At 42.8% G+C, this 20,610-nt stretch overlaps 1 protein-coding gene across 7 annotated transcripts in view; it reads right to left on the bottom strand.

Moving 5' to 3' along the window:
* The window catches only part of adam22 (ADAM metallopeptidase domain 22), a 339,135-nt gene that overhangs the window by 224,163 nt on the left and 94,362 nt on the right, over positions 1–20,610 (bottom strand). For all 7 annotated transcript variants that reach the window (XM_048555033.2, XM_048555043.2, XM_048555053.2 and 4 more), the window contains exon 5: positions 8,483–8,565. In XM_048555033.2, coding sequence (XP_048410990.1) covers positions 8,483–8,565 — 83 coding nt within the window. The remainder of the gene's footprint in view (positions 1–8,482; positions 8,566–20,610) is intronic.

Below are 20,610 nucleotides of genomic sequence, written 5' to 3'. Positions count from 1 at the left end.
ATGTCTTGGGTGGTGGGGTCAGATTGTAAATGGCGGAAGTGTCGGAGGATGATGCGTTGTATCCGGAGGTTGGTAGGGTGGTGTGTGAGAACGAGCGGGATCCTCTTTGGGCGGTTGTGGTGGCGACGGGGTGTGAGGGATGTGTTGCGGGAAATACGGGAGACGCGGTCAAGGGCGTTCTCGATCACTGTGGGGGGAAAGTTGCGGTCCTTGAAGAACTTGGACATCTGGGATGTGCGGGAGTGGAGTGTCTTATCGTGGGAGCAGATGCGGCGGAGGCGGAGGAATTGGGAATAGGGGATGGAATTTTTGCAGGATGGTGGGTGGGAGGAGGTGTATTCTAGGTAGCTGTGGGAGTCGGTGGGCTTGAAATGGACATCAGTTACAAGCTGGTTGCCTGAGATGGAGACTGAGAGGTCCAGGAAGGTGAAGGATGTGCTGGAGATAGCCCAGGTGAACTGAAGGTTTGGGTGGAAGGTGTTGGTGAAGTGGATTGGGTGGAAGGTGTTGGTGAAGTGGATATCCCAGGCCCCAAGATGACATTCCACATTAAGCAGAGGTTCACCTGCACATCTGCCAATGTGGTATACTGCATCCACTGTACCCGGTGTGGCTTCCTCTACATTGGGGTAACCAAGCGGAGGCTTGGAGACCGCTTTGCAGAACACCTCCGCTCAGTTCGCAACAAACAACTGCACCTCCCAGTCGCAAACCATTTCCACTCCCCCTCCCATTCTCTAGATGACATGTCCGTCATGGGCCTCCTGCACTGCCACAATGATGCCACCCGAAGGTTGCAGGAACAGCAACTCATATTCCGCCTGGGAACCCTGCAGCCTAATGGTATCAATGTGGACTTCACCAGTTTCAAAATCTCCCCTTCCCCTACTGCATCCCTAAACCAGCCCAGTTCGTCCCCTTCCCCCACTGCACCACACAACCAGCCCAGCTCTCCCCCCCCACCCACTGCATCCCAAAACCAGTCCAACCTGTCTCTGCCTCCCTAACCGGTTCTTCCTCTCACCCATCCCTTCCTCCCACCCCAAGCCGTACCCCCATCTACCTACTAACCTCACCCCACCTCCTTGACCTGTCCGTCTTCCCTGGACTGACCTATCCCCTCCCTACCTCCCCACCTATACTCTCTCCACCTATCTTCTTTTCTCTCCATCTTCGGTCCGCCTCCCCCTCTCTCCCTATTTATTCCAGTTCCCTCTCCCCATCCCCCTCTCTGATGAAGGGTCATTGTGATTGCCAGGTTTCATAGCTTACAATGCAGTTGGCACGGTAATCTAAAATAGCAAGCTCAAGAGACAGGTCAAACTAGAACGGGACAAGGAGCGAGGAATGCCTGTTGGATTAGTTGCATCTATTTCAATGCGAGAGGACTAACAGTTAAGGCTGTCAAACTCAGGGCGTGAATAGGTACGTGGGACTGGAATATTATAGCCATGACAGAAACATGACTAAGGGAGGAACAGGGCTGGCAGCTTAATGTGCCAGGGGACAGGTGCTTTAGGTGGGACAGAGGTAGAAGAAAGAGGTGATTAAGAGGAGTATCACAGTAGTAATCAGAGATAAAATAACTGATGGATCATCCAGTGAGGCTGCATGGATGGAGCTAAGAAATAAGAAGAGCGTAGTGACATTGTTGAGGTTGTACTATAGGCCCCCAAACAGTCAACAGGAATTAAAGGAAGACATATGCAGGGAGATTTCAGAGACTTGCAGCAGAAACAGAGTTGTCATAGTGGGGGATTTTAACTTTCCTAGCATATACTGGGACCTGCATAGAGTTAAGGGCTTAGTTGGGGTAGAATTTGTTAAATGTGTTCCGGAAAGTTTCTTCAAGCAGTATATAGTGGGTCCTACTATGGAAGGAACAAAACTCGACCTACTCTTGGGAAATAGAGCAGGACAATTGACTGACATGATAGTAGGGGAGCACTTTGGGACCATTGGCCATACTTCTATTAATTTTAAAATAGTCATGGAGAGGGCAAAACTGTTCCACAGGTTCAAGTTCCAAACTGGGGCAAGGTGAATTTTGATAGAATTAAGCAGGCACATGCAGGGGTTGATTGGAGAAGTTGTTTGCAGGTAAAGGGACCTCTGGCAAATGGGATGCCTTTAAAAGTGTGATAGCTGGGGTTCAAGGTCTATATTTTCAGGACAGGGTGAACAGCAAGGTTGGCAGGAGTAGGGAACCCTTTATGACAAAAGATATTGAGGCTTTGACTAGGAAAATGGAGGCATGGCTTGGTTACAGGTAGCTGGCATCAAGGGAATCTCTGGCGGTATACAGGGGATACAGGAGTTTTACTGAAGAAGAAAATCAGGAGGGCGAAAAGGGGGCACAAAATAGTTTTGGCTGAGAGGATTAGAGTGTATCCAAAGAGACTCGTTAAACATATTAAAGGATAAAAGAATAATTAGAGAGAGAATTGGACCTCTCAAGGGCCAAAGTGCATGTGCATGTCCTCTGTTTTTACCATAGAGAAAGAGCCAGTAGAGACGGTCAGGTCAAGTGCAGGACTCCCACGAATGGTGACACTAAAGTTGCTGGTTGTCCTGAAGCCTTCCACTTATCCAAGGGGAGGTCTGATGCCTCAAGACTCAAGTCAGTCATAGGCCTAGCAGGGAGCAAGGAGCTTGGGGTGTCATAGTAATGTGACTAGATTAACAATCCAGAATCCAAGGCTAATACTTCAGGGGCAATACTGGTTCAAATCCCATCACAGCTACTGGTGTATTTCAAATTCAGTGCATGAATCTGGGATATTAAACTAGTTTCAGTAATGGGGACCAAGGAAACAATCATCAACTGTTAAACTGACTCACCAAGATCCTTTAGGGAAGGAAATGTGCCATTGTTATCCAGCCTACACGTGATTCCAAACCAACAGAAATGTGAGAGGTACTGGAGGACAGTGAACGTTGTTCCAGAAGGGTGGGAGGGAGAAACCTGTAAGCCTATGAGTCTACCATCAGCAGCAGAGAAGCTTTTAATTCTGAGAAACAGAATTAAACTTCACTTGGAGAAACAAGGATTAATCAAAAATAATCAACATGGCAGTGTCAAGGAATAATCATGTCAAACTTCACTGAATTTCTCATACAGGTCATTATATATGTTGCTCATTCACCATGCTAATTAGAAAACTCCTTCTTTTCCTTTCAGGCATCAAGATGCAATAACTCAGAGATACCCATGGCCCTCTGGAACCTTCCTTTCCTCCCCTTCCCTTTGACCACACCCAATCCCCTAACCCCTCCTCCAGTCACGTTCTCACCATCCCTCCTAACCTACCACTCTCCAATGCTGAACATTTCGTGTTCAGCAAAGGTCTCACATTTATCCCTCTGTGTCCCCACCTTAATGAATTTTGGGCGTGACATGACATCAAACTTTTCTTCCGCTGTCTTCGCCTTCCCTTCCCTCTGGCCTTCTGCCTACACTCAACCTGCTCATTGAGAACTGTCGGTGTGACATCGGTCACCTCAATTTCTCTATCCTTTCACCAGTTCCAACCTATTTCCCCCCGAACTGACTATATTCCATGCGCTCAGATCTGACCTGATTTTGAAATTAAGCCTGCCGATAAGGGTAGTGCTGTTGTTGTCTGGCGCACTGAACTCTACATTGGAAATGCTGGGCACTGTCTCTCAGATACCTCCTCCAATCTCTCCAAGGACCATGACACCACCATAGAACACCACGCCATTGCATCAACAATGGTCACTAACCTCATTTCACCTGGTGACCTTCCCCCCCACTGCCTCCAAGTTGATAACACCCCAGAACTGCACAGCTCGCTTCTACCTCCTTCTGAAAATGCACAAACAGGACTGCCCAAAGAACTCATCTCCTCCTACTTTAACTCGGTCTTTTCTCTGCTGGTCCAGTATCTGCACACGACCATCCATTATTCCTCCGACACTTTACGCCAGTTTCAGAATTTCTCGTTTGCAGATTCCACCTACCTCCTCTTTGCCATGCAAGTGCAATCCCTTTACATGTCCATACCCTACCAGGATGGTCTCAGGGTCTCCGCCTATTCTTGGAACATAGGCCTGAATCATCCCCACCCACCATCACCCTCCTCTGCTTGGCCGAGCTTGTCCTCACTCTGAACAACTTCTCTCTCCCATAACCAGTCCAACCTGTCTCTGCCTCCCTAACCTGTTCTTCCTCTCACCCATCCCTTCCGCCCACCCCAAGCCGCACCCCCATCTCCTACCTACTAACCTCATCCCACCTCCTTGACCTGTCCGTCTTCCCTGGACTGACCTATCCCCTCCCTACCTCCCCAGCTAAACTCTCTCCACCTATCTTCTTTTCTCTCCATCTTCGGTCCGCCTCCCCCTCTCTCCCTATTTATTCCAGAACCCTCACCCCATCCCCCTCTCTGATGAAGGGTCTAGGCCCGAAACGTCAGCTTTTGTGCTCCTGAGATGCTGCTTGGCCTGCTGTGTTCATCCAGCCTCACATTTTGTTATCTTGGATTCTCCAGCATCTGCAGTTCCCATTATCTCTTTTAACTCCTCTCACTTTCTTCAGGTCAAAGAGGTGGCCAAGGGTACCCACATGGGCCCTTGTTATGCCTGTCTCTTTGTGCGATACATGGAATATTTCTTGTTCCAGTCCTACTCCAGCCTCCACCCACAACTTTTACTCTGATACATCGATGATATCATCGGTGCTGCTTCCCTCTCTAATCCATAACTGGAAAAGGTGATCGAATTTGCTTCCAATTTCCACCCCGCCCTCACTTTCAACTCGTCTATCTCTGACTCCTCCCTTCCCTTCTTCACCTCTGTTTCCATTTCTGGCTTTAGACTGGCCACCAATATCCAAAATAAACCCACCAACTTCCACAGTTAACTGGATTATGCATCCTCATTTCCCGTAAAGACTTATCCCATTCTCCCAGTACCTCCATTTCCGTCGCATATGTTCTGATGATGAGTCTGAAATGACTATCTTGTTCCTCAACTGAGGATTCCCCAGCACCATTGTCAATAGGGCCCTCAACCAAGTCCGATCTATCTCTCACACTTTGGCCCTTGCTCCCTCTATTCCCTCCCACAACAACTCCCTCTCCTTACCTAACATCAGACTAACATCCACATCCAGAGGAGCATTAGCTGCCATTTCTGCCACCTCCAGCAGGATGCCACCACTAAACACATATTCCCCTCCCCTTCCTTACCTTCTGCAAGGACTGTTCCCTCTGTGACACCCGAGTCCACCATCTTGTCTACTCTTCCTTCACTCCCAACACTCCCTCACAGCCCACGGCATCTTCCCCAGCAACCACAGAAGGTGTAACACTGTGCATTTACCTCCTCCATCTTCAGTATCCAAGAGCCCAAACATACCTTCTAGATGAAGCAGCGCTTTACATCCACTTCCCACAAACTAGTCTGCTGCATTCGCTGCTCACAATATGATCTCCTCTACATTGGGGAAATGAAGCATGGGCTGGGTGACTACTTCGCAAAACATCTATGTTCTGGCTATAAAAAACACCCCGAGCTTCCAGTTGCCTGCCAACAACACACCACCCTGTCCACTGTCCAATATCTCTATCTCAGGCTTGCTGCTGTGCTCCAGTGAAGCTTCACACAAGCTGGAAGAACAACACCTCTTTTTCCACTTGGCAAGTCTATAGCCTTCTGGACTCTATACCGAGTTCAGTAATTCTAGGGCTTGAACTTTCCCATGTCCTAGCCCTAGCCCCACACCTCAGGCTTTGTTATCACATCGTCTCCTATAAAACAGAACCCACTGTTAGCCACCAACAGTCCCCATTAATAGCTATTCACCGTCTTAGCTCAATCATTATCCATTCCTTTGTCTGTCCAGTTCTTCTTCTCTCTCTTTGGGTTCTATCCCCACCTATGGTTTATTCCTTACCTGCTCTACCCACCCTATCTTCTATAAATAAACCAACACTTTCCCAGCTACCATTAGTTCTGAGGAAAGGTCACTGGACTTGTTTCATTAACTCTGATTTCTCTTCACATATGCTGCCAGACCTGCTGAGCTTTTCCAGAAATTTCCGTTTTTGTTTGGAATTAGATGTGTAGTTAAGCATAGTGTAATGATATAGCCTACATGATTTCAGTAAGGCTTCTGACAGCGTATCATGTGGGACACTGGTTAAGAAACTCAGAAACCACAGGATGCTGGGCACTGCGGCAAACTGGGTCCAAAGTGGCAGTGGCAGGAAGCAGACAGTGATGGTTGAAGAGCGACTGGAAGCCTGAATCCAGTTAATGCAGGACTTAGTACTGAGCCCCTTGTTATTTGCAGATCCAATGCAGACAGCCATGATAATCAGAGTGAAGGCAGCAAGGTGTGATGAAACGGAAGTGCCAGTTGTAGAGGAGTCCACGCCTTCTACTGTGTGTTGCACACTGAGTAACTCTGCGCAGTTTCAAAGGTGTAGAAGTGTCTATTCTCCTGGGCTAGCTTTCATCTACCGTGCTTGTGTCTGGACTTTGTGCAGACATCCAACCGAAGGCATCCTGTCCCCCTGCCACTGAAGGCCCTGAGGAAGAGAACCTCCTTCACATCTTATGAGCATCTCTGCATCAGTGGACATACTCACCCTGTGGTGAATCCTCATACAGTTTTCGACATGGTGGCACAAGGTGATGATCGCTGCACTGACATGTTTCTCCACAGCTATATGCAACATGATGGTGCATGGATGCACAAATGGTACACTGACATCCATCAGATCTATGAGACACTGTGCACTGCGGATTGATCAGTAGAACTGGTAGCTCACAGATCTTTGGATGGGATATCAACTACAAAACAAGTGATGTCTGCACACATGTATTGGGCAAGCGTAGTAAGTATGAGTATGTCAGTGCTGTTACCCTACATGGAGCACATTTATTATTTATGGCCTTAGTGGTAGTGTCCTAAATATAAATCCAGTGCAGTAAGAGTTATTTTTAAATTTATGAACCTTTACAATGGGCTTTTGTAATGTATCACTTACATTACTACTTGCGTATTGCAATGTAATGAGAATTTTCAGAGCTTTCTCAGTGGTCACTGTGCATCTCACATAAAATCATACAGGCATACTTTTCTCAATGTTTGTTAAAAATAGAACTTCTAAATTTTCAAATATGTATGCAATCATTCTTCTCTTCATACAATTTATACACCTTCCGCTTACTCAGTTCGGACTGCAATAAACCCCACAAAATTCTTATAAGAAACAGCAAGAACTGCAGATGCTGGAGTCAAAGATAACACAATGTGGAGCGGGAGGAACACAGCAAGGCAGGCAGCATCAGAGGAGCAGGAAAGTTGATGTTTCGGTTCAGGACCCTTCTTCTGGCATTTCTGCCTGGCCTCCTGTGTTCCTCCAGTTCCACACTGTGTTATATCCAAAATTCTGGTAAGTTTTTTTTAGGTATGTAACTTACCATCACACTTTGAAGTGTATTTCACGCAAGATATGAAGAGAAATTGAAGTAATTTTCCTTAAAACAGAGTGATTAGAATTGTATCTCCAAAACGTTCACAGATCTCTCAGCATTTCAACATGGGCATAATCAAGAACAACTGATATGGTTTTGAAATGATTATCTATTCCTACAGTAGACTTAATGCAAAATAACATGAACATGTCTTAAAATAGGAACTAAATTAATGTGATTTATTTGAAATTTTCATATGCTTGCTTCATTCGGGAAAATTTCCTCTGAGTTAGAAAGTAACTATCCTAGACTATTCTTCCCTAGAAATATCCACTCTCTCCTCCAGGATATCTATGTAAGTTGAGTAGCATCAAAGTTATCCCCCACATCCATCTAAATACTTATGGAAAATAGAAGCAAGGATAAGACCAAATAACTTTAACAGCCTCCGAGTTCAACAGAGTAGAATTCAAGAACCAGAACAACTCCCCATCCTTCACATGCACTGCGTCTGATGTGTAAAATCTTGATATAGAATTCCTACAGCGTGGAAGCTGGCCATTTGGCCCATCAAGTCCACACCAACACTCCAAACAGCATCTCACCCAGACCCATCCCACCATAGCCTAGCCCTGTAACTCTCCATTTACCATGACTCATCCACTTAGCCTGCACATCCTGGACACTATAGGCAATTTGCAATGTCAATCCACCTAGCCCGCACATCTTTGCTTTGTGGGAGGAAACTGAAGCACCTGGAGGAAACCCACGCAGACACAGGGAAAATGTGCAAACTCCATACAGACAGCGGCCCGAGGATGGAATTGAACCTGGGTGCCTAGTGCTGTGAGGCAGCAGTGGTAAGCACTGAGCCTCCGTACCAATATATGCAACACACTTTATAAATGGTACCCCCACAGGCCCCAAAACCCAACTGATTCCCTGTTATATTTTCTAGATTCCAGGATGAAATTAGAGCAAAGCAATTTAAAAATGCATTAAATGTGATATTTCTAAATGGTATGCAACTTACTGTAGTCCATAACATGTTGAAAGGGCCACAGAAGATTTTGGATTTCCTTGGATTTTGCCATGGTAATAACAGTGTTCTCCAACCTGTAATTAAAAGAAATTAGTGTCACTATGCACCATACTCTGTATATTTTGAGATTTTGTGGGAAGTAATCAGAACTTACATTAGTTATTCAGGTTACAGCTACCAAAATTAATCTAAATCCCGGTTTGACATATATACTAATCTGCTATTCTGAGGTGGAAAATCGTATCCCAATGGTTTTTTTTTAACATGTCAAAAGGGCTAATTTCCCAGCAGTTGCAGGAAAAGATTTTAGATAATAAACTCATTAATTTCATTTACTGATTGCCCTGCAAAGTGAGACAGCTTTCATTTACTAAAGGAAGCACTGAAGATTGCTATAAAAATAGAAACAACTCGGACGATTCCACAGCATCGGCATGTAATTAGATACATGTACAGGCCAGAAGAATTAGACATGTTATGTGACAAACATTAGCCATAAAATTTCAGAAATTGACAGCAAGCAGCACAGTCCTACAAATGTTCATGAACAGGTTCCTGAGGTGTAGAAATTATATCCTTTGGGTGCATTAACCAATTTAAGTTTCTCAAGGACAGACGGAAGCAGGCAACAAATGGTTGCCTTGCCATTGATAATCACATCCCACAAATTAATTAAAATAATGCATTGGCTATAAGATGGTAGATAAATTCCAAATGACCAGCAGAAGCATTTATAGCTTATGTTTTTTGTAATAAATTCAAGGTTAACGGAAATATGAAACAAAAGAAGATCAACTTGAGTATTGGTGAAAAAAGGCACATTTTGTCAAAACGCTTCAACTTGCACTCATCAGGACAATTCACAAGAATTCCAGTACAAAGTAATACAGCATTTTTAAATTGTAATTTGAGGGTATCTGATTGGTGAGTAAGTGGACTCTAACTGGTACAGGCAATGTCACAGAGAATGTACCAGTTGAACGATGACTGGCAGTTAACTTGCAGGTTTTGTTTATGATTTAAATCTGCAGATTGACCCTGATTGGTTAATTCATCAGAACGGTGCCTTGATGAGAGGATTGCTGTCTACATGGTCTTTCTATCGACAAAGAGTAGGGAGCTATTTTAAAATACGTAGCTTCCAATATGCAAGTGAGTCACAGCGTGATGCTGTTAGAATAATCAAGGTTATTTAGCAAATGCTGTCCAGTTGTAAAATCACATCTAATATTGGACACTGTGGGCAGTACCTTATAGTTCTGTGTAACGTGGGTTACGGCAAAATCTGTGGTCATGTCAGACGGTAAGTCTAACAAGCTCATCTTGATGTCAGGAGCAACTCGCTGCATCTTTTATGCATTTGCCAAATGATGAGCTAGGATGCAACAAATTGCCAAATATGGGGTATGACTATTTGCTAAATGCCTTACTACTACCATAACTGACCTAATTAATATTCAGATTCTTGTTTTACCAACCATGCTGAACTTTGGCAGCTCCTGATGTCGAAGTCAGAGCAGGTGCCTGGTGCCTTCAGCTCAATACTGGCTGCAAGGCGCCTCCATGTTGGTCAGCTCCAAACAGCATCTCAGGCCACGTGCAATGGCCATGAGTCTCATGCACCCTTCATCTACATGTATTAACATCCTGACATTAACCAACCATCATAGCACCTCCCCGACCACTTGTGCCTGCCACAAGCATGGAAAGGTTGTAGCAGGCACACTGTGTGCAGGGTCAAGAAGCCACCTCACAGTTTGGACCAGACTGCAGCTGAGGGTAGTTTGCCTTCTGTCTTACTGCTCGCTCACTTAATGCCTCCCTGCATGCCTTGCATTGTCCTGTCATGCCTGTTAGTGTCTTGACACTTTATCTTCAGCTTTTGGCTATCTGTTCTACTGTATTGATATGCTCTTTCATGCAGAAACAAGTAGGCTGGTTGTCAGCAGGGGTCTGTCTGGAGAGGGGAACATTACTGTTGTACGGCTATCGAGACATCAACCTAACACCTACAGCGAGTGCCAGGTGCCTGTGCGGCAGATACACCGCATGTTTCTTCAATCAAATGGCCATGTTGGTAAGGCGGCAGGGGCCAGTCTTCAGTCCAGTCAAGCAGTGGGGGGCCTACAGTCAGTTGGGGGTACAATACTGTCTGTCAGAGGCGCAGTGCACACAGAACCAGGGCCTTGGCTGCTTTCAGTCAGTCATCAGCAAGGGGTGCTTATGGTCTGGAAATCTGTCCAATTGGAACCCAAGGCTGTCAATGATCTGTAGGTTCAGCATCAGCAGCAGTGAGCAGAGTCAGATATCATCAGTCAGAGAGCTGTAAAGGCAGTGGTCAGTCCGGTCCTCTGTCCATTGATTGATCAAAAGGGCATGGGGTAGCATAGAGGCAGACAGGGGGTCAATGTCGAAAGGGATGGGTAAGTTGAGTTTGGGGTGGTAGCAGAGACATTTATGGTGGGAAGGGCAAGGACAGTAACAGGGAGAAAATTCAAAGTGTACGGGGATTATGTAGAACAGCATCAAAGAGCATTGTTGCCTATGTTAATGGGAGGCGGAGTATGGCAGTGGCACTGTGGCCTCCAAAGGAGTCGTGCAGAGGAGTGCGGTGGGCATGATTAAGGTGTGATGTTGGAATTCAGACGGCAGTGAGGATAATTGGAGGCAAATTACAACTTGGCGATCTCCATATGGAGGTCAGATGGCAATGAGTGAAAATGAGCTGCTGGGGCAGAGCAAGGTGAAAGGAGATCAAAAGGCTCAGAGGTGGGATTACCTGGTAACCAGCTGAAGCTCAACACAGATCGTGTTCACCATGAGTTGCATTCCTGGCATCACTTAAATTTCTCTGAAAGTTCAATACAACTGTAAAATGGTTACAGCAATGTCCACAGCAGCAGAATCAGCAATAATTTGATAGGTGAAAGTCCTGGATCCACATCTGCTGAACACCAGGACACTGAAGGACTTAAACATGAAGCATGCATTTGAAAGCTGCAGCTACTCTTCATTTGCAAACTTTCCTTCGCCTATTTGTAATGCATGTAGAGTGAATATGGTTACATGACAAATGCTGGTCAAAGGCCAACTGCCCTATGCCACCTTGCCTACTGTGAATAGTCAAAGGAATATGCTGTAGCAACAGAAGCAGTACTTAACACTAACAGGATGCTACCATCAACTCAAAAAGACATCTGCCTACCACACAAATGAGTAATGTGATATTGAAATGTCCATGATGGTAGGCAGGCCATATGTTGCAAAGTCCAGCACAGCATATCAAATAGCATTGTTCCTTCAACAGTCCCCAACAGGAAAGGTAATGACCATACTTAATGAGCACCTTGCAAAACTCGAAACAATGTCCCTTGTTAGATGTGATTCTATAATTACACAACATTTGCTCACTAATCACAACTATACTAAGAATTATGCTGACAACCAGTTTAAGTCTGAAAGGTGGTTCACAGCATGGTGTACTTGTGTGTGCTGAAGGTTGCATATATTAAAACAAGGGACCCAATTCTTTGCAGACAGAAAAAACATGCATACACACTGTGCCTGTTTCGGCTGAGCAAAATAGATGACAAGCATTCTCTGGTTCATTAATAAATCAGGGTCAACCTGCCCAGATTTGAATTTAAATAAAGCTTGGCAATTAATTGTCAGTCATCATCCCTCTGGCAGTATCTCCAGTAAGCACGGTCCATTTGTCAACAAATCAACATGGTCTTCTCATGCAATATACACATGTTATTGCCATTAACTTGGTATTTCTTGCAAATGTCCTAATGAGTATAAGATGGAAAGCTTTGACAAAATGTATATTTTTCAGCAATATTCAAGTTCTGTAATACAAAAGATCAACTGTAAGTTTTCTTCAGTCTGTACCTTCTCCTCAACTCACTTAAGCTCTGCAATGAGGCAAATTATGCAAGTGAAACTACTACAAGGAAACATTTAAAAACATTTTCTTGCTTCAGTCTGAATCTATGCAGAAGTGCTCTAAATTAAAACAATATTACAACTGAAATTCTCCAACCAGAGATAATCTTACAATTCCACCAGAACTACAAGCATAGCATTTCAGATATTGTTGAATCACTGATGTTTCAACAAAATAGATTTAAAGCTTCAGTAAAAAGATATTCAATCAATTTTAAAAAATAAATTTGCTTTTGATAGTAATCACAAACTAGGTAACAAGCCTCCTCATTCCAGTCACATCTTCAATGAAGTATTGTGGTCACAGTTTAATTTGACATACAGCTATACTACATGATCTTCGTCAGTTGAACATTTTTAAAAAAATTAAACATTCTTTCAAGTCACCTCTTCCCATAATGAGATTCTCAGCAAATGGCCAATTAACACATTCAATCTGTCTTTTCCACATTTTTCAATGAATGCCCATCTGTTGAGGGCAAACACATCAATGTTCATTTTCCACTATCCTTACTGGGTCATGCAAATATTCCATTTATCCCTGTCAGTTACTATCATTATGCTTACACTCAGCACTGTGCCATAAATCGAGCTGGTCCTACACACAGCACTGTCCCATACACCGAGCTGATCTTACACACAGCACTGCCCCATACACTGAGCTGGTCTTACACACAGCACTGTCCCATACACTGAGCTGGTCTTATACTCAGCACTGTCCCATACACTGAGTTGGTCTGTCACAAACACCAATTAAAGAAATTTTGGCACACAACTGCAGCAGCTGTATCAGAATAAGTACACTGGAGCGTAAACATTGAACCTTGAATTTCTTTCTCCTATCGGAGTAGCAACAGCAGATGCATGCTTCAAATATCAATAACAATAGTGCTAGTAGTGAACTACTTTTTGACACATATGCCTCTGAGTGCCATAGTGATGGGAAATTCCCACTTTGCTGCTGTGAACAAGACTCCCATCATGCATATGGCATCAGGGAGATAGATGACACCACCTGGTCAAGTGAACCCAGGCAAAGGACTAGAAGGATAAGCAGCCTGTCTCTAGCATAGCTGACAGTAAAGGGGAAGTATCATGCCATAGCATATACAAATGAGTTAAGTAAAGGACGCAATGGTCATTTATGGGATCATATGGGTGATTTTGACATTTGCGAGTTATCATTTATTATTAAATAATTGTCATGTGATGATCTGGCTACGTGTGTATCTATGTATGATGTGATGGTTTTGAACTGGATTGGCTGAATGCTGTTAAGGGAGTTTGTGTTCATATGGGTCCTTCTGCTCAGCATTATGTCAGGACTCTATGCTGACTTTTGCAGACATGGTCCCTGATGTTCTTGACAGGCAGATAACAGATAAAGGTGACTGTTGTCAAGATCATGTCACTGAGCAATAGACAGATTGCCAGGAGAGTCTTTGCAGTATTCTAGAATCTTGTGTGTCCTGGTATCATCCAAAGCCTCTTGCAGACCGGTCTGCGCAACTGTCCATCATGGCTCACTCTCCTCAGCATCAGAGCAGATATCAGAGGATGGGGCTGTCGTTATCCATCCTCCTGTGCTACAGCTACCCGCCTCTGTAGGGCCGGGTTGTAGAAGGCATAGCAGATAGTGTCCAGGAAAGAGACACCAGCAGGCTCATATTGCAGAGTCCCACCTGATCTGTCCAAACATCTAAAGCACATTCTGAGGAGATGGTTCGTCTGATCAATGATGTGTAGCTGTCATTATACCTCCTCAGGCTTACTGAGTGGATCCCTTGCGGGGTCATTAGCCACAGCCTGAAGCCTGGCATCCATTGGTTCCTGGCTGGTGAACAGTCTTGGTACCTGGCAGTGTCTAACTGTGCATCCATTGTCATTGGTCCTTGGATAACATCCACACACCTGGATTCTTCTTAGTTTTGAGTGACACACAGCCTGGATATTGATGGAGTGATCTCTGTCCCTCTTTCCATATGCCTCTGGCTGTCCAGGAGGAGTTTACATTGCAACCTGGGTGTAATGGATTGATGTGATATCTGGGATTTGCAAACTGTGTCTGTGTGAATGGATGCTGTGATAACCCAGATATGTTTTGCCCTCATGATTTGCCACAGATGCCACAAAGTACTTTTTACTGTCAGCATGACGATCATTCCTGATGAGGCAATACTTATATTTTCTACCATAACATAAGAACTAGGCATGAATTATGTAGTTAGACTTCTATTACAGGCAGGCTTCTATTATTGGAGATACAGACTTCTATTACTTCTACACATACATTACAATCGCAGGCACTGCCATATCTGGTCTAGGACTGGCGATTCCATTATATGCTATAAGATGTTTTCCTCAGTATGACGAGCCGCAGGTGGCCCCTGCAAGATGCAGATTAAAACCTTGCTACTATCTGGGTGCATGCCATGGTATGGTGATAAGATCATGACAATGTCTCTTAAAGATATTTTGTATACTAGCTATGAGACATTACACAATATAGATGACCTTTTGGGCCTTTGGAAATCTGAAAAATGTTACCAAGGACTCTGGCCTGGTCTGTCTGACTGGCGCTGCCCTGACATAATGAAATAAACTCATGCCAGCCTAAATACAACATCTACAAAAATCTTGATGTAGTGATGGACCATTGAATGTAATATTCCACAAAATTCTCCACATGATGCAAAGAGAAATGGAGACAAAAATATTCAGGATCAATGTAACCTTCAAGGCTACAGGGATTGACGTTCACCAACAAAATATGCCGCAATCTCTCCAGTTAGTATATCACAGATTGATGTGGCTGTGTCCCCAGAGAGACAGAGTCTTCTCAGGCACTGGTGTTCTTACATACAGAGTTGTCATCTTTTGGTATACTCTGCTGGCAGGGTAGTGTTCATGCCTTCCTTGTACTGTCTGCTGTTGTTTGCTCTCCTCTGTAGGCTCTTTCTCATCAGCATTCTTTAGATCCTTCTCCTTCCTTATTCCCATTACTAGAGGAGAAGTCTACTCAAGGATACCCAATTGAGAAACCAATCTTAGAGTTTAATACTGGAGTGCAAGAAATTCACTTAACACCTATCTCCAGGCCTTGGTCCGTGACAATGAGATCTCAGTGAAGGCTCAAGATGACTTTTACCAACTTTCCACACTAGCGAATTTAAGCATCTTCTCCAGATCTACTTGCAGCCTTTACATCTGTCTTTGTGACACTATTGTAACATCCGGCATGATTCCCTCTGAATATTTTTTCCCAAGCACCCATCATTATAGCACGTAGATGGTCCAGTAATAACAAAATACCGTGGATGCTGGAAATCTGAAATGAAAATAGAATGTACTGGAGAAACTCAGCAGGCCTGGCGATATCCGTGGAGAGGGAAATTGAGTTAACATTTCAAGTCCAACATGATTCTTCTTCTTCAGACCTGAACACAATTTTAATGCAGCTCTCTTGCAAGTTGAAGGTCAGTCAGAAGTAGCTAGGAGGAAGAAAAGGCTAAAAACAGGTTTTCCTCATTCAGCTGGGAAAGCCAACAATGCTTCTTCACACTTATAATTAGCAAAGTTCAGACTTCCTGTGCTCCAAATGCCCATCCCTTCCCAGACTGGATATGTGTGATGATCCTGGTCCTGCAGTTTGCCTTGTTTTCGTGGTCAACCACAGTGCTCTCTAATATTCCATCACTTCCAAAAGTTACCCAAGTGGAATGTTGAGATTTGAATGACGCCAAACAAGAAAGATAATGCGACCCTGAAATCTGTGGCAGTGGATATGTTCCACACACCCCTCGTTATCCACCCTCTCCAAAACAGCAGCTGGAGCTGTTGTCCTCTAACTGGCTGACTGCTAGTTACAGTCAGGGCTTGCTCATCTGTAGTTTGAATTTTAGCAAAGAGCCATCTGGCAGAAGATCAACAACCTGAAAATCTGCCAGACATTGCTATCATCACAGGCTGTAGGTTTCTCTCCTGCAAACTTGAGCTTTCGGAAGATTTTGCCCTATGGCTGTAGCTTATTAATGGACATATAGATATTTTCCCTAAATTTTTGGGTAAACACATCTCTTGCACTGCAATTGTGCGGAACTTCCAAAAGAAGCCAGCACTGGAATCACTGAATTGAATTTTTGCTTGCCTGAACTGCCAGGAGTGTTTGGATCAGCAAGTCAAGAGAAACCAGAAATTGGTTTTTACCTGCACAATGAGCAGTTTGCAGTCTGTGCCAGCAACAATCTTTGAGTCTGATGTGGTACCTTTAATTACAATAGTTGTAAACTTCACAAAGTGTCTAGCTGAAGGCACCACACATCAAACTCATCAGGGAGAACAGCAATGAAAGGAATGTTAATACACTGTTATCAGCATTACTTCTCTGTTTTGTGTAGCCTAAGCCCATGGTCACCTTTGTGGAAACTGTGATAACAACATATCTTAAATACCAGCACAAAAAAACAAACTATGCCTATTAGACAGGCATATGAATGATAGTATAAGGCAGGGGTGGAAGTTAAACAGACCTTAGGTTTAGGGTAAAAGTTCGGCACAACATCATGGGCCGATGGGTCTGTACTGTGCTGTACTGTTCTAGGTTCTATGATCTACTGACATACAATCACACACCATATTATGGATTTTGCAAGAAATCCCCACTGTCAAAGATGAAGTTCTACTGGCTGCAATATTAATGTAATAATATAATAGTAGCAACAGAATGAATATTCCATGGGTCACCTCAAAACATACTTTCTTGTCATTTAAAAATATTACAAGATAAGAAAGTTTTACTTTGAGAGTGATTTTTGAAACAGTTCAAGTAAATTTGTTACTTTGATCAGAATTAAAGCCGAGTAAATGCAATGACATGTTCCAGTACTGCTGATATAATATGCAAATAATCCTCTGCAATGCAGATTCAAAATAACATCAAATGAAATAAAGAAGTGTGCATTCAATTTAATTTTCCAAGCTTTTGGTTCCTTTAGAATTCCCCCTACTTCTAAACATGTACAAGTAATAATGGTGTGAAGTAGCTTCAAGAGTTGTGGTATTTCCAGAGAATGAAATTTTTATACCTCCCTGAAGGCTTCTTAACTTACATAGTCTTTTTTATTCTAAAGGTTAAAGTATGCACTATTCAGCATACTATTCAGTACTGTAAATCCTTATCAAGCTAATTTCTGCAGACATCTCAATGCAATTTTTTTTTGATTGATTTTATGTACTGCAATTTATACATTTTACAATTATAGTAATGTACGCTGACAAACATCACAAAATTAGTTTCTTCAGCATAATCTAGTCATGGTAGTCAATTCATATACAAGCATATTATTCAGGGAAAGCTTTTCAAGGAGATGCCTTACATGAAATATGCAATTATAGTTGCAGGGGCCTATCTGGAACATGATGGTGGGAAAAACCATGGGATTGTTTAGCCTTGAGATGCAGCACATTCAACTTAAAGATGACACAGCTAATTAACAGAACTTATACCACATTTGAATAATATAAGAAAATCTGTCAGCCCTTTCAAAGATTGATTATTGAATTTTTGAAAAGTTGTTTCAATAGAAAAGGTAGAAAGATTAAAAAGGCTGAAATAAAGAGAAAGTTAACTTAGAGACATAAAATAGAGTCTTTTCACAGACACCCTGTTTAGAGTTCTGATCAAATTTTTTTTGTAGCATGATCTAAGTGCACAGAGCGTTAACATTTCAAATTTGGTATTACTATTCTTAGCACACTTCATCAGACTTCTTCTTCAGAACAGTCAGACTGGACATTAATTCTGTTTCTCTCCACAGATGCTGCCAGACCCAGTGAATTTCTCCAGCATTCTCTGCATTTGTTTCAAATTTCCAAACAATTTTTTTGTTTTTTTTAAACAGAATTATGTTATTTACTAATTTCAAAAGTATGTGCCTCCAAGGACAACAGTGTTCCAGGCCTGACAGTAAATAACAGCCAGACTCAATGTTGCCCAATGTACAGGAAACATGCACTCTAAGAAATCAATATGCACCTTACTCAACTCTATTTTGTACCAGATAGATGGTGTAAGATTTTGTGCCATAACATATCGCTTTTCAATCTGTTCGACATCTGCTGCTTGCTCATGCCAAGATTTCACACAATCTTACAGCTCTGTTACTGCGTCTCAAACAAAATCAGAACTCAGCAGGGACTGACAGTAAAGATGTAAGGGAGAATTGAAAACTTAGTTAAATGTACACTTTTCAAGGTCTTCACACATTGTAAACCATTGCAATGATATCTCTATGTGTGATGCATAATTATCGACACAGTCGTTAACCATTTCAACCATGCCTGTAATTTCCTCCACAATTAAAAGGGATTTCAGCTAATGTTTTCAGCTGTTAATCTGTTTATCTACAAGAGAAAATCTCAAACACAAATGGATAGATTTCAAGAAAATACAGTGGTGTTCAAATAAGGTATGACCCAAGGAAGAACTGATTAGTTTTTTTGCAATCTGGACTTGAAATTGTTGTTAAAGGATCTGTTTAAAAAGGAGTTAGGGCTGATTGTCTTTCTATAAAACAATGTAAGTTGTTTTATTAAAATGTTGCTGATTATTCTAAAATATTGCAGACTGTTTAAGGTACTGTGGTGAAATTCATCACAACTGTCAAAATGTCAGCAAACTTTAGAGCGTGTGATGTTGCTCATAGCTCCTGAATGAGATGCAAGCCCTTAATGAAAAGATCTATTTTTGCAGCATTGGAGTTACAAAACATATACAACACAGGGAAACTAGTCAGGCAAGAGCTATATTATCATCCACTATGAGCCCTCTTCACTTGCTGTGTACCTGTTCATTTAATTTGCGGCATCTCGTGATTAGCTTTTTGCTTGCCCAACAACATGACAAAAAAATTCAAGGGAGCAAACAGATAGAGAAAAGCTCACCAATCACAAACACTAAAACTGCTGAAGGAGAAGTTTACCAAGGTTATCTTCCATCAGAGAAGAAGGAAAATTCTGCAAAGGTACAGCACATCCGTAAATTCAGGTCTAAATTGTCCTGTTGTTAGGTCTTGACTTTCTCTATACCAGCATGATTGGTAACAGTCTCACCTCGGGGTCAGGTTGTGGATTCAAGCTGCATTCCAGGTTTTGAGCAAAATAATGTTGGCTGGCAGTCAGTACTGAAGGAGTTCTGTATTGCTGAAGTGCAACTTTTCAAATCTGTCCATCCGCACAAGAGAACTCATGACACTATTTCAAAGAAGAACAGGGAAGCTAGCAACAGAATCCAGCCTAATGATGAACCCTAAATTAAAATCACAAGAATAATTTATCTGGTCATCATCACATTATTATTTGTGGGATCTTGCATAAAAGGAGTACCTTTTTCCTACATTGCAACATACTCTAAATTCCAAAAGTACTGCTGTAGAGGATGGGTCGAAGGGCTAAATGTTGATGATGATATTGGACAGCTGCATGAGAAAATAGATTATATAGGACAGGAGAATAAATTGGGAAAGTTAATGATGATACTTGACAAGCTGCATGACCTTGAATGAGACCTATGAACATTCTTTTACGAGCCGAAGACAATGCCTACAGCTTGTTTTTCTGTGGCTGTGTTTTTTGTACTAGCCAGCAGCTTTGTCTTCTGCGTATGCTATTTACTGTGCTTTGTTGTTTATTACACCATATCAGAGAGAAGGGATTTTGTTCCAAGTCACTGGACTTTGCCTTGGACCAGAATCATGAATGGTGCTAGGAATGAACCTAAGCCTCTCGACCAGCCATTGATCAAGGGATCCCCACAGGCAGAGAGGCGTGAGACTTGTTGCTTTTTTCCTTTTCTTTTCAATTTATTATTATTACTATAATCATTAGCATTACTGAATAAACATTCGTATTTAAGCAAATTGCTGTCGTCGGGTCTTCTATTAATTATATTTAACCAAATCCGATGTGATCCAAGACAACTGCAGTGGCTATAAAGTTCTTTAGGATGTCCCATATTTGTGGAAGAAGAAATAAGTGATTTTACTGCTCTTTCATTTCACTTGAATTTGCTCAGGAAGCACTGTTAGATTAGTACATGTGCCCTAGGAGAGTATATGGCATCTGAGATGTAGTCCTAGGTGCCAGGCTTTTCGTTCCTCCTTGAGATCTAGACA

Source organism: Stegostoma tigrinum, chromosome 2 (genome assembly GCF_030684315.1).
Source record: "Stegostoma tigrinum isolate sSteTig4 chromosome 2, sSteTig4.hap1, whole genome shotgun sequence".
Classification (NCBI taxonomy): Eukaryota; Metazoa; Chordata; class Chondrichthyes; order Orectolobiformes; family Stegostomatidae; genus Stegostoma; species Stegostoma tigrinum.
The sequence above is the reverse complement of the archived record's forward strand: the minus strand, read 5'-3'. Positions and strand labels throughout refer to the sequence as shown.